Here is a 13,141-nt window from a genome sequence, read left to right as displayed (position 1 = left end):
AACTATAATATATAAATATATTAGTTTATAATACTATTATATCTCTAGTTTAGATAGCTATATAAAGAGATTTATAGCTAGATTCTAATTATATTACTTTTATAATATTACTTTTCTATTATATATAAGTAGTAGAGTATATATAAATAATATAGAGTATTAAAAGTAGTATACTTTATTAGTAGGTTATATATATACTTAATAATATTTATATAATATCTACGCTTTAAAGTATATTATATTATAAAGTATAATATAGCTATAGAATAGTAGTAATAAGCTATTACGCATAATAAGTTATATATAATAAATTATATAGATAGACTATAATAGATAGTATATTATAGTTATAAGAGATAGTCTATATAGAGTTTATAGTAGGTATAGTATATAATAAGTAGAAATATAGTAATATAGTAAATATATTAAAACTATTATATATAATAGATAGATAAAGAAAAAAAGTATAGAAAAGAGGTAAATAGTAAAGAATTATAAGCTAGCCTAAATTCTTTAGAATAATTTATTTACGCTAAGCTTTTTTTACGCTATAGATAGAAATAATAGTTAGTCTTAGCGCTATAAATAATAATTATAGTTAGTTAAAGAGCTATAGATAGAAACTTTAGTAAGAAATACGTACGTAAAGGCTTATAGTTATAATATATAATAAAGAATTAAAAATAGAGACTATATATAGTAATATTTTAATTCTATATTCTTTTTTACTTTAATTAATAGTAGTTTTATAAGATATATCTAGAGGTTTCTAAAGAAAAGAGGTTATAAATAAATAAAACTTTACTTTAATTTTCTCTATATTGCGTAGTAAACTTAACCTAAATCTAGTAAGTTTTATTCTTTACTCTATATTAAGTTAGCTTTCTTTTACTTTTAGCTAAATACTTTTACTACTTAGCTACTATAATTTAATATTAGTTCTATAGATTACTAGCTAGGTTTATTAATTTATACTAAATTATCTTTAATTCTAACTAAAATACTTTATAATTAGACTATACTATATTAAGTTAGCTTTCTTTTACTTTTAGTTAAAAACCTTTACTACTTAGCTACTATAATTTAATATTAGTTTTATAAATTACTAGCTAGTTTTATTAATTTATACTAAATTATTTTTATTTTTAACTAAAATACTTAATAATTAGACTATACTATATTAAGTTAGCTTATATTTTCTTTTAGTTAGATACTTTTACTACTTAGCTACTATATTATAATAAAAGTTTTATAAATTACTAGCTAGTTTTATAAATTACTAAGATTAGTATATTATCTAAGATAATCTACTATAGATTATATTTTGTAAATATATATAACTATAAATAAAAACTAGTATAGTAATATTACTACTAGTATATATTAAAAAGATATAACTTTAAATCTTTTTAATTATTCTTATTAAAAAAGATTTTTATTTACTTACTATTACTACTTAGTTAGAACTTAAAGCGCTTTAGAGAAAGAATATATAATAGTTTTAAATCTAGAATTTTTAAATAATATAAAGTTTATAGTCTATATAGTTTCTACTTATATATATTTCTTACTAAGTTTTTATAAAAGCTTTCTACTATAATAATTATATTATTTTATTTATATCTATTATCTAATATATTATAAAACCTTTATAAAAGTATATAAAAATATATTTATAGTAAGAAAGTTTTTATAATTTTTCTTTAAGTATTAATTAAATTTAATTATAAAAGACTAACTCTAAAAGTAAATACTAAAAACTATTAGATAAATTTAATAGTTTTAGAAAGAAAGACTTTCTAGATAGTTATATACTTTAGAAAGGTTTTCTAAGCTTAGCTAAAACTAAACTAGATTTCTAAGATTTCTAACTAAGAAATTTTCTAGATATAGTCTATTATAAGTAGTAATCTTATATAATATATTATATTAACTTACTACTATAGATTTAAAATACTAATATACTATAATTACTATAATTATATTCTATAGCTAATAAGATAATTACTTCTAGTCTACTAATTAGTAACTATACATTTTTCTAGTATTAGTTAAGTATATATAGCTCTATAAGTAGAGTAATTATAATAAATATTTAAGTACTAATTAGATTAATTACGTACTTTTTCTATTTTATACTAGAGTCTTATATACTTCTCTATATATATTATACTACTTTTGTCTAATCTTACAAGAGTAGTAATTATAATTCTAATTACCTAAATCTATTATTTCTAGCTTGTTTTCCTCTACAACATGTGTATAGCCTAATCTTCTTCTTCTAAAGCTAACTAGCTTTCGGCATTAAGATGTTTGCGTTGGACGAGGACGTCGTGAGAAGAGCGGTTATAGTTGTTACAAGTTGAAATTCCTCGCGCGCTCTTCTAAATGAATGTCCGACTCAACCTTACCACCCCGATATCTCCCCAGTATACACAACCAACTTGCCGCCGTGCTCCTTCTTCGAAGCCTTCGCGAACACCCGCATCATGCCTTCGCAGGAATCCTTCACCGAAACCGGCGCCATCTCGCCCATACCTAAAAGCTGGGACGCGCCGTTGCCCATATCCGTCGCAACATGACCCGGGTCGAACGCAAAGCAGTTGAGCCAGTCCTCTTCGGCGTTAATACGAATCGTGTACCAATTGAGCGCTGTCTTGGTCGGCGCGTACGCCGCGTTGGGAATGGGCAGGTGGTTGCTAGGGCTGGTCAAACGGGTGCGCGCAAGAGATGTCAAGTTTACTTACACCAACAACCCCGCCGACGAGCCCATAGGCAGGAAGATCGGCTCGCGCGTCGACTTCTTCAGAAGTTGGCGCGTCGCTTGGTATAGCGCTATCACGCCATAGACATTTGGTTCCATGTGCGCCCTGATGTCCGCGATCTTGACCTCTGCGACACTGGGCAAGATATAGCTGATGCCGGCGTTCGCAATCACAATGTCGAGACGGTGGATTTGGTGCTTCTGCTGCAGCTCGGCGACGGCATCATGTGCGTGCTGCTCAATGCTTGCGTCGAGCTTTACGACAATAAGCTGGCTGTCGGAACCCTTGGGCAGGTCTTGTAGCGCATGCGCGGTCGCGTGCTCCGGGTTGCGCACTGCGGCAATGACGGTGTGCGAGGGCCTTGCCAGGAAGCGCTCGGTAAGGCCAAGACCAATGCCTCGGTTGGCGCCTGTGATGAGGACTGTGGTGGAGGACATGGTGGGACGGGGTTGCAGTTCTCGTTCGAGAGCGTTGCTGGTGAGTTACGATCGAGATGAATTCGGTTCAAAGGAATAAGAGGTAGATCTCTGGCTCCGCGGTAGAATATCCATCTCTTTCTCTGCGGGTGGGAAGATACTTGTAGCTTTGGAACCTGCGGCCAGATAGGCTGTATGAACATCACGAACGTGCGACAAGGATAAGGCGCCCAACGCGAAGATGACATATCGGCGTACGAACGGTTGTAAGCCATGTACGAGCTTCGTACGTGCATGTGTAGGATTCATCGCCAACAGGCTTCCGACAGTTGTCGCATTTCTAAGCACGGCGCGACCCGCCAAGGTTGCGTAGCTAAGTCGAGCCGCACATGCATGGACGCAAGGCTGTCACATCGTTCGATAATGATCGCGACAGAGGCGCGCTTGAGGCACGCGTTCGATATGAGGCTCGTAGGTGTCGTCCTACAGCACGATCTGATGTCGCGTGTGTGGGAGGCTGTGGTCGCAACGCTAAGGACGAGTCGGCGCGACTCGAGCTTCCACGGCGCGGGATAGTAAGGCTGACGTCACCACCAACCCACCTCAAAACACCACAGGCGCCATCATCACGATGTCATGTTTCTATCCAAGATCGCGCGCCCTCTTACGACAAGTTCCACCATGAAGCTCGATCCGGCAGTCATCAGGCTCCTCGGCCTGAACCTTGACAAGACGCACGTCTCTTCCGCAGGCGGAGGCGGCTCGAGCTCAGCATCGACGTTGAAGATCACGTCACGACTTGGCGATGGCACAGATCAGACATTCTTCATGAAGACTGGAAGTGGGGAAGAAGCCGAGGTCATGTTCCAAGGTACGCGCAATCTCTAGCACCTCTGGGCTGGCTAATCAACTGACAGCGCGATGAAGGTGAGTACGCATCCCTCCAAGCCATCTACGACGCCGTGCCATCTCTATGTCCTCAACCCCTCGGTCACGGACGATTCGAATCGCAGCCATCCACATCCTTCCTCGTGACTGAGTTCCTTCACCTCACGGGACGATCGAGTTCAAAGTCGAAAGCGCCATCGCTGGCAGCTAAGCTCGCAAAGCTACATACCATGCCCGCGCCCATACCAGAAGGCTGTGACAAGCCTATGTTTGGGTTTCCGGTGACAACGTGTTGCGGCGATACACCACAAGATAATAGCTACAAGGGGAGCTGGGCAGACTTTTATGCGGAAAACCGTCTTAGATGCATCCTACGGTCCGCGGAGCAGAACGGAAGAAGGGACAGCGACGTGAAGAAGCTGGTTGAGCAGACCGCGACCATGGTAGTACCCCGCTTGATCGGCGATGACCATCTCAATAACGGCAGGGGAGTCACACCGGTCGTTGTGCATGGCGACTTATGGAGCGGCAATGCAAGCGCAGGCGTCATTGGTAATAAGAAGGGCGAGGTTGAAGACGTGGTCTACGACTCGTCGGCATGCTACGCGCACAGCGAGTTTGAGCTAGGCGCCATGAAAATGTTTGGTGGCTTCGGTGGGAGTTTTCTGAAGGAGTATCATCAGCTGTGTCCAAAGACGGAGCCCGTGGAGGAATACGAAGACAGAGTGAAGCTATATGAGCTCTACCATCATCTCAACCACTATGCAATGTTCGGGGGAAGTTATCGGAGCGGCGCGGTCAGTATCATGAGAGACCTAATCAAGAAGTATAGTGGTGAAGGGTAGGTGAAAGAAATGATGGAGTGGCAACGAGTGGTCAAGTATCTACATTTAAATGTACACCGATTGACCCAGTCGCGATTAGTCCGAGAAGCAAGTTCATGAGCTCAGGGAGCAAGCTGAACGCTTGAAAAGGGAAGCGACTAGTCACCCTCGCATGTTATTGTCCCTCGAGTTCGTTACTACATGGTGTGTAAGCATCTTACGTGATTGAATACAATAGCTACTTCTTCAACAACGTCGATTCAAAAAGACTACGAAGACGTCGGTGTGCTTGCATAAAAAACCAACAAGATGATATAGACATTATAGAATCCTGAGAGCTAGAAGCTCAATATCTCCAGAGCTAGAAAAATGCAAAGACATGCGCGCGGTCACCGCGACTGCCCATTTCAGACTCACCTTGAGTTCGATATCCACGCTAAGACTTGCCTGCCTGTTAAGCAATCTATCGCTCTCTCACCTCTGCTCCTCAACCGACACATAACATCGAATCCAACTCTACCTTCCAAAATCTACGCACCACTTTGGTCGCCCTCGCTACCTTACCCCGACGTAACTATGGCGGTCTTGCCCAATGCAGTCGCTGCATACAAGCAGAAGCGATTCGACACTGCGGCGCTCGAAGCTATGAAAGCATACGACGCGGGAATCCATTCTGTGCCCTCTCGAGCGATGCTCAACGCAAGCGACAAGGCAATCATTGCTCAGAACCCTCCTCAATTCAACGCAAGTGAATCGCGGCAGTCTCACAGTGAATGTATTACTAAAGCGTCTTTAGTTCAGCCTTTGGAGTGGACTACCGAACTGGTGCATCGACCAATGCTTCGGAGAAGAGCTGGCTAAGCAACTTGTTGAGTACAAGCTCATCCGAAGAGAGCCTCGTCCAGTCAAGCAGCCTCCAGTCGCCCAGCATCCAGCCGAGCAGTGTCTTGTCGAGCAGCGTCTAGTCGCGCAGCGTCGCGACTTGGATGTCGAGATAGCGGAAGCCGCTGGCTTCCATCGAGCCATGAACATCTGGAGCAATCTGCCTCGCCAGGGTATATTCTTCAGCGACGCCCAGAGCGACCTGCGCCGTCAGGCCGCCAAGCTAGCCGACTTACTCGCGCCGTACAACATAGAGGATCCTAGGTCCCTGCCTGGCAAGTTCAGCGGTTTCCAGAGTGGACTCAGGTGTCCGACACGGCTTAGCCTTCAAACAGCTGGACCAAGGGATCTTGTACCGCAAGTCAGTTACTACGATGAGTTCTTGAACATCTTGAACAGAAGCTAGTTGGTTTTTTCCTATTCCTCTATTAGTCAGAGAGGGGAATACATCTTGAGTTCTGGAAGAGGTGTGTCCCTCTTGCGAGTTTACGCTCTAGCTAGTTTCAATCCACGTCATTCGAAACGCTCGACTGCCATGTTTAGCTGCGGTCAGCTTGACGAATGGTCATTCACACGTTGTTGTTTTAGACGCTCATTCGCCATCTAGACCGGACTGCATCGAAGGAAAATCATTACCATTACGCCATGAATACATACCCGGGTATCACAAACACCAAACAAAAGCCCCTGGGACGCCTCCACCCTCGACAGTTGACCTGCCAGTCTGACGACAGCATGCCGTCTGTCGCAGTCCTATCTCTCACATTCAGTGCATCCATTCGCAAGCGCCGCGTCTATGCCCTCAAGCCCACCACGCTCAACCCTTGTACTTCCTCAACACATCCTCGCTAACCCTCTTGACGCTCTTGGCAGACAGTCCCCGCTCGCCGCGTTGTTTGCTCTTAATGCTCGCTTCGTTGATGAGTCTGTCGGTGTTGTTAGCTTCCGTCCTCTCGTTTTAATCCCTGCCTCCACCTCTATCCATGACCTGCGCAAAAGCGTTCCCTTGCTCTGTGCCCTCTCCAAATATTCGACCTTCGTCGCAGCGTATCGCGATATGACGTGATGCGAAGGTAGGGTAGTGCATCGCATTGCATCGCGTCGTGTCGTGGAGTTGTGACATCGTAGGTACGTACTCTTGCATGAACAGCACATAGTTCAGGTATATCTGTGCTACATGTCAGCCTTCTATCTCCACTACTGCTCATTGGATCAACGTACCAGTATATCCACATTTTTGCTCAATGGTCTGTTGGAATGCGCCTTAACGATCTTCTTGACGGTCCCGCGGGGGTAGAGCGTGGGCGCCATGGTATGCTTTCGGTGTTTACGAGACTTGCGCAAATAATCGGGAGGTGATATTTTGGAGATTCCTGGCGTAGTGGGCTCGGAATGCGGGGTTGTTGAGCACACTGTGGGATGAATGCGTGGGAAGACGTGTCTGTTGACGTCGATGCGTGCCGGTGGGTCTGTGCGTTGACGCGCTGGCACGTGGAAAGCTAACACTGAACGTTACACTCATGAACACAGGCCTTGTACGGGGGCTATGGAATGGTTGGAAACCTGATAATTGTCTCATGGGAAGACATCACATGTTTGTGTCAATTGGAATCGAGTCTGAACAAAAGAATTCTCATGCGAGATGCATCTATCAGGGACTATCACAAGATAATGTTACACAAACGAGATTCCACATCTACTGCGCTACATAATCACTGTATTTACACCTTCAGGCCGAGATCCGCAGCGTAGGGGAGTACGAAAAGGTCACCGACGGATGATACTGAGGCGTTGCTCTCAAGTAGTTCCTTAGCAGCCTGATGCAATCGTTAGTACATATCACATCGAAACGGAGATTGCAAAGACTCACCTTCTTGACGGACTCTTCTGTTACGCCGTCAATCTTCTGGGCAACCTCGTCGATCTGGTACGGTTGGGTGTTGTGGATCAGACCGTTGCCAGTAAGTTCGAGACCGGCGCGGATGTCCTGGCCGTGCTCGAGCTCCTTGAACTTGGCGGCGGCCTTTGCCTTGGAGACCTCTTCGCTCGAGATCTCGCCGGAAGCAATCTTCTTGATGGCATCAACAGCGGCCTGGGCGGTTTGGGCGACAGCCTTGGCGGATCCGGTGATGGTGGTGTAGAGGAGACCGGCATCGGAGTAGATGGCGCTGGTGGTCTTGACCTTGGCACCCTGAGCAGCGGCCTGGCCGAGCTTGGTGAAGCCTTGCGACCACTTGACGGCAGACTCGCCTCCGAGGAGAGAGCTGAGGACAGCAATCTCGGGCTTGTAGAACTTGCCGGTGAAGGAGCTGGAGCCGGGGAAAGCAATGACCATGGCGTTGCCGCTGTCGTGGGCGATGCGCTCCTCACCACCGTAGTACTTGGACTGGTCGGCACCGGTGTTGGACTCCTGGAGAGGGGCGCTGGGGACGTTCTCGAAGAACTCGCCAACCCACTTGGAGAACTCGCCGTGGTCGGCACCGTTGGCTACGACGGCGAAGTTGGGCTTCGCGTAGGCGATCTTGGAGTACCACTCAATGGTCTCGGCGTCGAGGTACTTGGTGTAGGGCGTGGGCGCAGCGGAGGCGGTGGGGACACCGAGGCCGCGGTGGAAGGCGAGGCTGTGGGCGGACTGGGTGGCCATGTCGGTGACGCTGGCGAGGAACTTCTTGTGGGCGAAGTGGATCATGGGGAGCACCTCCTCGGCGTAGACGTGGGCTGCACAGTGTCAATTCCATCCATCTCGTGATATCAATTTTGCCTACGCTGGTACTTGGTGGAGCTGGCGACCTCGCCGAGCAGCTCGACGAAGTAGGGCAGGTCGTCGCGGAGGAACTTGGCCTCGAGCACCAGGTTCTCGCGCGAGTGGTGGGCGTTGAGGCTGGCGCCCAGGAGCTCGGATTCGCGGACAATGCGCAGCGTCGACCGTCTTTCGGTGCCCTAGAGGTCCGGAGCGTCAGTCTCGCTCTCCACAGCATGGGCAGAGTCTCAATTCAGCGTACCCGGAAAGCGAAGTTGGCAAGGCCCTCGGTCAGGCCGGGCAGCGGCTGGAAGCGCGTGCCGGCCTTTGCGACAAGGGCCAGCGTCGTCGTGGGGCCGGCAAAGTCTCTGCTGGCGTACTTGACGCCCTTGGCCTCGCCGGCCTGGTAGTTGAAGGAGCCTGAAGCTGGGGCAGCCAGGCCGCGGCGCTGGCAGCGGGCGACGGGCTGCTGGCGGGCTGCACGCTGCGCGCCCCGGCAGGCGGTCGTTCGGGAGAGCATCGTAGTGTGGGCGCCGGGCGGAGGGCTGGGTGGTGTGCGGGGGACGGCAATGGATGGAAGACGTCGGGTGGTGAGGCTCTTCGAGATGCCCGTCACAAAGTTCGTAGGCCGCCAAGCCTCGTAATGCCATCGACCGCCGCTCCATTGGCCAGAGCTCGACTGGGAACGGTCACCCACCCCACCCAGTATCATTTTCTAGTCGCTAAGACTGTCGCTGCTCAACCCTCGCTCCCTCTGCTCCAGCTTTGTTCTCCCCGTGCGTCGCCAATGTCTCCCCGGTAGCATTACCCCACCCTAGATATCTGGCAAATATCTAGGCTCCATCATGTCTTACAACCAGCGAGAGACTCCGGTAAGACGCGCCGCCCTTGCGCCTCGCCCATGTCACATGAATCATAACCAACCACTCTGCAGGTCCTTGCTGAACTCTGCACCTCCCTGGTCAAGGATGTCTACGGTGAACTCGCGGCAGTATGTCTTGTCGAACCAAGTCCCTGCGCATCGTCGCGCGCGGGCGCAGTACTCTTCTGCATCCAGGCATGCGACGGGCGCATTCAAGAGCACTCTTCTAACTCGTCATAGCGGGTCTTTTCGATCCTCGCGCGCCACGGACGCCAGAGTCTCGCATCCATCGCACGCGTCTCCTACCTGAACCCGCGCCAGATCAAGTACGGCCTCGTCATCCTCCTCCAGCAGCACCTCATCTTCCACTCCGGCAGCGATGCGCCCTTGACCTACTACGAGATCGACTGGCAAAACTCGTACGCAATCGTCCGCTTCGGCAAGATCGTCAAGCTCGTCCAAGACCGCGACGGCAAAAAGGCCGCCAACGTCATGTCCAACCTGCTCGCGCTCGGCCACACACGCATCGCCGACTTGAAAGAAGCCTACTTCCCCTCCGAAACTGAAAGCGACTATGACTCAGACGACGGCGCGGCCAACGGAGCCGGCTCAAAGCGGAAACGGACCAACGGCACTCACGTCAACGGAACAGGCAAGACGAACGGCGTGACAAATGTTATCTCCTCTGAGTTGGACGACGCGAAACCAGACCCCACCGAACTCACCAACGGCCACGGCAAGACGAACGGCGTGCACAAGCCCTCCAAAGTCGACAGTGTGACACACAACAGCGCTCCAGAAGAGCCCGGACAAGAACAGGATGACAGCGACATTGGCTCCGTCGAGGAGCTGTACGAAATCATCCAGCGGCTGATGGAGCGCGGCTGGATCAGGACAGTCACCGAAACACAATACCTCTCCCCCGGCGACATGCACGACATGCTCTACCAGGAGTCCATCGAGCAAGACAACAATGGCGTCACACCCACGGGCACCAAAGACAAGGATATTGTCCACAGAGGGACCCTGCAGCGTAAACGGGCAATGCGCGACGAATGGCTGACGGTCCCAAAGTTTGCCCGAAATGGACAGACGAATGGTTCCAACAAGCGTGTGAAGATCAACGGTGCGAACGGCACAAATGGATGGGCGGCACCATCATCGGACGACGACCTCGTTATTCGCGTTAACCCGGAGAAGATTGCAGTCGCCATGCGGACGGAGCAGCTGGTGAGCCTGGTACAACAACGTCTAGGTTCCATTACGGCGCGCGTTTACCAGACCATGTTGCGCATGCTCGAGTCCAAGACACCCCGCTGTTGGGAAGAGTGGCCTGACCCACCGCTACCTGCCGGCGAAGCTGGAGAGAACTCGATCGACCCCCGCTTCCTCGTAACTGCCCGCGACGTCGCCACGAAGCTCAGCCGTGAGCGCGATCTGGACATCTTCGAGGGCCTCGATCCGAACGCAGCGGCCCAGATGACTCGCAAAGGGCACATCAACCGAGCCACTATCTGGACACAGCCAGTTGACCCCGCAACCCTCAATATGGAAGACAGGACCAAGGTCGTCGACAAGCACATACAGATGCTGGCTGAAGACCCGTTTCACTTTGTCACCTGGCACTCTCGCGCCGGATTCTCGCAATGGCACATCGAGTTCGACGAGATCGCGCGGCAGATGATACAGACCGAGATCGAGAACACCATCTCTGCAAGGAAGGGATCCCTGGGCGTGAAACTGGTTCGCGCGTTGAAGAAGAAGGGCAAGCTCGACGAGCGCGCCATGTGCAACGTCATGATGATGCCCGCCGCCGACGTTCGTGGCATAGTCAACGACCTCACCATCCAGGGCTTTGTCCAGACGCAGGAGATTCCCAAAGTCGACCGACGCGAAGCGAAGCATTCCCTCCACCTTGTCTGGTACGATCGCCAGCGCGCCCGCGAAAAGCTGCTCCACGACACCTACAAGGGCATGGTCCGCATCCTCCAACGTATAGAATACGAACGAGAGAAGATTGAGTTTACCCTGACCAAAGCCGAGCGCTCTGACGTGGTCGGCAATGAAGAGAAATGGTTGAGCCCACGCGAGTTGGACGACCTTCGCAAATGGAAAGAGGTGCAAGAGAAGTTGTTGCTACAGCTATCCCGCGAAGACGACCTCGTCGCTACATTGAGAGATTTCCACGGGCCGTTGGTCTCTGCTTAGACCAGAAGAACATCACGGCCCTACGTTACGTAAGGAGAACGATGGATTTGGCGTTTCATGGGGGCATGCATAGGTCTGGTTCCGTCCAGCCATCAAAAGCATTCGGTACAAACGATACCCTTCGAGCATATGGGCGGCGTTTATTTCTTGCATGGCATTTAGGTGTTCTTTTCGTACCAGCTAAGGCGATCTGAAGGAGACATTTGTACTATTCGATCTTCGCTGTAGATCACGATATGTAGTATATACTTCAATGACTTCGGAAACATTATCGCATCCTGTACCTTTTCCAATCTTTGACTGTGGATATTTACAGGCGCATTAGACTGCGCCTGAGACTACCCGTCCGACATACTTCAAACCACGATAAGACTTCTCTCTTGTGGTCTGACCTCGTGCGCTACGAGAAGTGAACATAGCATCTATAGCCCCCACGAGTTCATGAAGGAAGTCAATGTATGCTTTAGGGCTTTCGTGATCGTGCGCACAGGAGAGCAGATGCCGTCAAAGCCGAGTAAGCAGTACCTCTCTACTTTTGACCTAGCATAGGTACGACCGCATCTGCGCCCAATGAGTATTTTGGTGGTCAGGAATGGAGATTGGCGCGCCATCAGATCAAAGTTATACTCTATCGATACTTGATTCATGATCTGTACATGAAAATGTGGCGAAGAAGTCTAGAGATACGCAAAGTGAAACTCCATCAATCTCGTCTCTGTCCGTCGACACAGTATGCTGCCAGTCCACGCATGCTCCCGTTGCCAAATCCTGAATAGTGAACATTATGCTCAGAGTCGATTAACAACTTGCTCGCCTCAAGTCTCCGGACTCGCAGGCGATTAGTCGTGAGACGTCATATGACCCCTTGGTTGGCAGCGCGAGCAATATACATGCCGCAGCAGAATAGATTAATGTGGCCGAGGTGAACCGGGAAACAAAACCTCGCCAGGCAGCACTGAGCCCTGTCTTCATATACTGAACCGGGTTGCAGGTAGGCGCATCTTTGGGGCGTATTTGACGTCGCGACGTCGAGCAATGATGAAGGCATATCGTTGCATCGCGATGGAAGTCGAGGAAGGATGTCTAGGTGCAGCAACGTGAGTCTGGTGTCGAAGCGCGCTAGTGGCTGAAAGCAGCCGCGCTCCGCCTTCGCTCGACTGTGCCCAACCACATCACACATCCCTTCACATCTACAGCTACGCTAAGTACCGTTGTGGCTGCAACGACCGACCGCCATGAACGCGACAACGTTCCGATATGAAGTCAAGGCGATCTAGTACCCAGACGTCTCTAGTCGACCCCAGTGTTGCGTTCGCTCTGGCAGACGACAAGTCATTGCAAGCCTCCACCCCACGAGCCACCGGTTGACAGACCTGGGACCCTGCTCGGCAGCCGGAGTGCATTGCCTAGTACCCGTTGTAGTACCCCCGCAGCAATACACCTTCATCAAATGTGGAGGCGGGCCGAGTCATGAGCATGGACGTTCTTCGCGGGCTTCGAGAAGATCCGGGGGCGCAGGTACCACTTGGACATATCAAATGACCGAGCTTCGTCTG

At 48.8% G+C, this 13,141-nt stretch overlaps 6 protein-coding genes across 6 annotated transcripts; 3 read left to right on the top strand and 3 right to left on the bottom strand.

Annotated features, from left to right (window-relative positions):
- Positions 1 to 2,407: 2,407 nt before the first annotated feature.
- On the bottom strand, positions 2,408 to 3,202 carry J4E87_010882 (uncharacterized protein; the record flags this gene model as incomplete). Its single annotated transcript, XM_049382452.1, has 2 exons — positions 2,408 to 2,699; positions 2,748 to 3,202. The coding sequence occupies 2 exons, from the start codon at positions 3,200 to 3,202 to the stop codon at positions 2,408 to 2,410; spliced, it is 747 nt and encodes a 248-aa protein (XP_049227851.1).
- Positions 3,203 to 3,862: 660 nt separating this feature from the next.
- J4E87_010881 (uncharacterized protein) lies at positions 3,863 to 4,914 on the top strand (the record flags this gene model as incomplete). The annotated part of the gene is made up of 2 exons (XM_049382451.1): positions 3,863 to 4,052; positions 4,109 to 4,914. 2 exons carry the CDS (start codon positions 3,863 to 3,865, stop codon positions 4,912 to 4,914), a joined length of 996 nt encoding a protein of 331 aa, XP_049227850.1.
- Positions 4,915 to 5,469: 555 nt separating this feature from the next.
- On the top strand, positions 5,470 to 6,181 carry J4E87_010880 (uncharacterized protein; the record flags this gene model as incomplete). The annotated part of the gene is made up of 2 exons (XM_049382450.1): positions 5,470 to 5,641; positions 5,742 to 6,181. The coding sequence occupies 2 exons, from the start codon at positions 5,470 to 5,472 to the stop codon at positions 6,179 to 6,181; spliced, it is 612 nt and encodes a 203-aa protein (XP_049227849.1).
- A 411-nt stretch (positions 6,182 to 6,592) lies between these two features.
- Positions 6,593 to 7,086, bottom strand: J4E87_010879 (uncharacterized protein; the record flags this gene model as incomplete). Its single annotated transcript, XM_049382449.1, has 3 exons — positions 6,593 to 6,701; positions 6,912 to 6,943; positions 6,997 to 7,086. The coding sequence occupies 3 exons, from the start codon at positions 7,084 to 7,086 to the stop codon at positions 6,593 to 6,595; spliced, it is 231 nt and encodes a 76-aa protein (XP_049227848.1).
- Positions 7,087 to 7,496: 410 nt separating this feature from the next.
- Positions 7,497 to 9,035, bottom strand: J4E87_010878 (uncharacterized protein; the record flags this gene model as incomplete). The annotated part of the gene is made up of 4 exons (XM_049382448.1): positions 7,497 to 7,592; positions 7,646 to 8,493; positions 8,541 to 8,715; positions 8,778 to 9,035. The coding sequence occupies 4 exons, from the start codon at positions 9,033 to 9,035 to the stop codon at positions 7,497 to 7,499; spliced, it is 1,377 nt and encodes a 458-aa protein (XP_049227847.1).
- A 325-nt stretch (positions 9,036 to 9,360) lies between these two features.
- Positions 9,361 to 11,585, top strand: J4E87_010877 (uncharacterized protein; the record flags this gene model as incomplete). The annotated part of the gene is made up of 3 exons (XM_049382447.1): positions 9,361 to 9,387; positions 9,450 to 9,506; positions 9,618 to 11,585. 3 exons carry the CDS (start codon positions 9,361 to 9,363, stop codon positions 11,583 to 11,585), a joined length of 2,052 nt encoding a protein of 683 aa, XP_049227846.1.
- Positions 11,586 to 13,141: the final 1,556 nt, after the last annotated feature.

This window comes from Alternaria ethzedia (genome assembly GCF_023757985.1).
Source record: "Alternaria ethzedia strain BMP 0044 chromosome Unknown scaffold_58, whole genome shotgun sequence".
Taxonomy (NCBI): domain Eukaryota; kingdom Fungi; phylum Ascomycota; class Dothideomycetes; order Pleosporales; family Pleosporaceae; genus Alternaria; species Alternaria ethzedia.
Note: the sequence above shows the minus strand (reverse complement) of the source record. Positions and strands in the feature narration are given on the sequence as shown.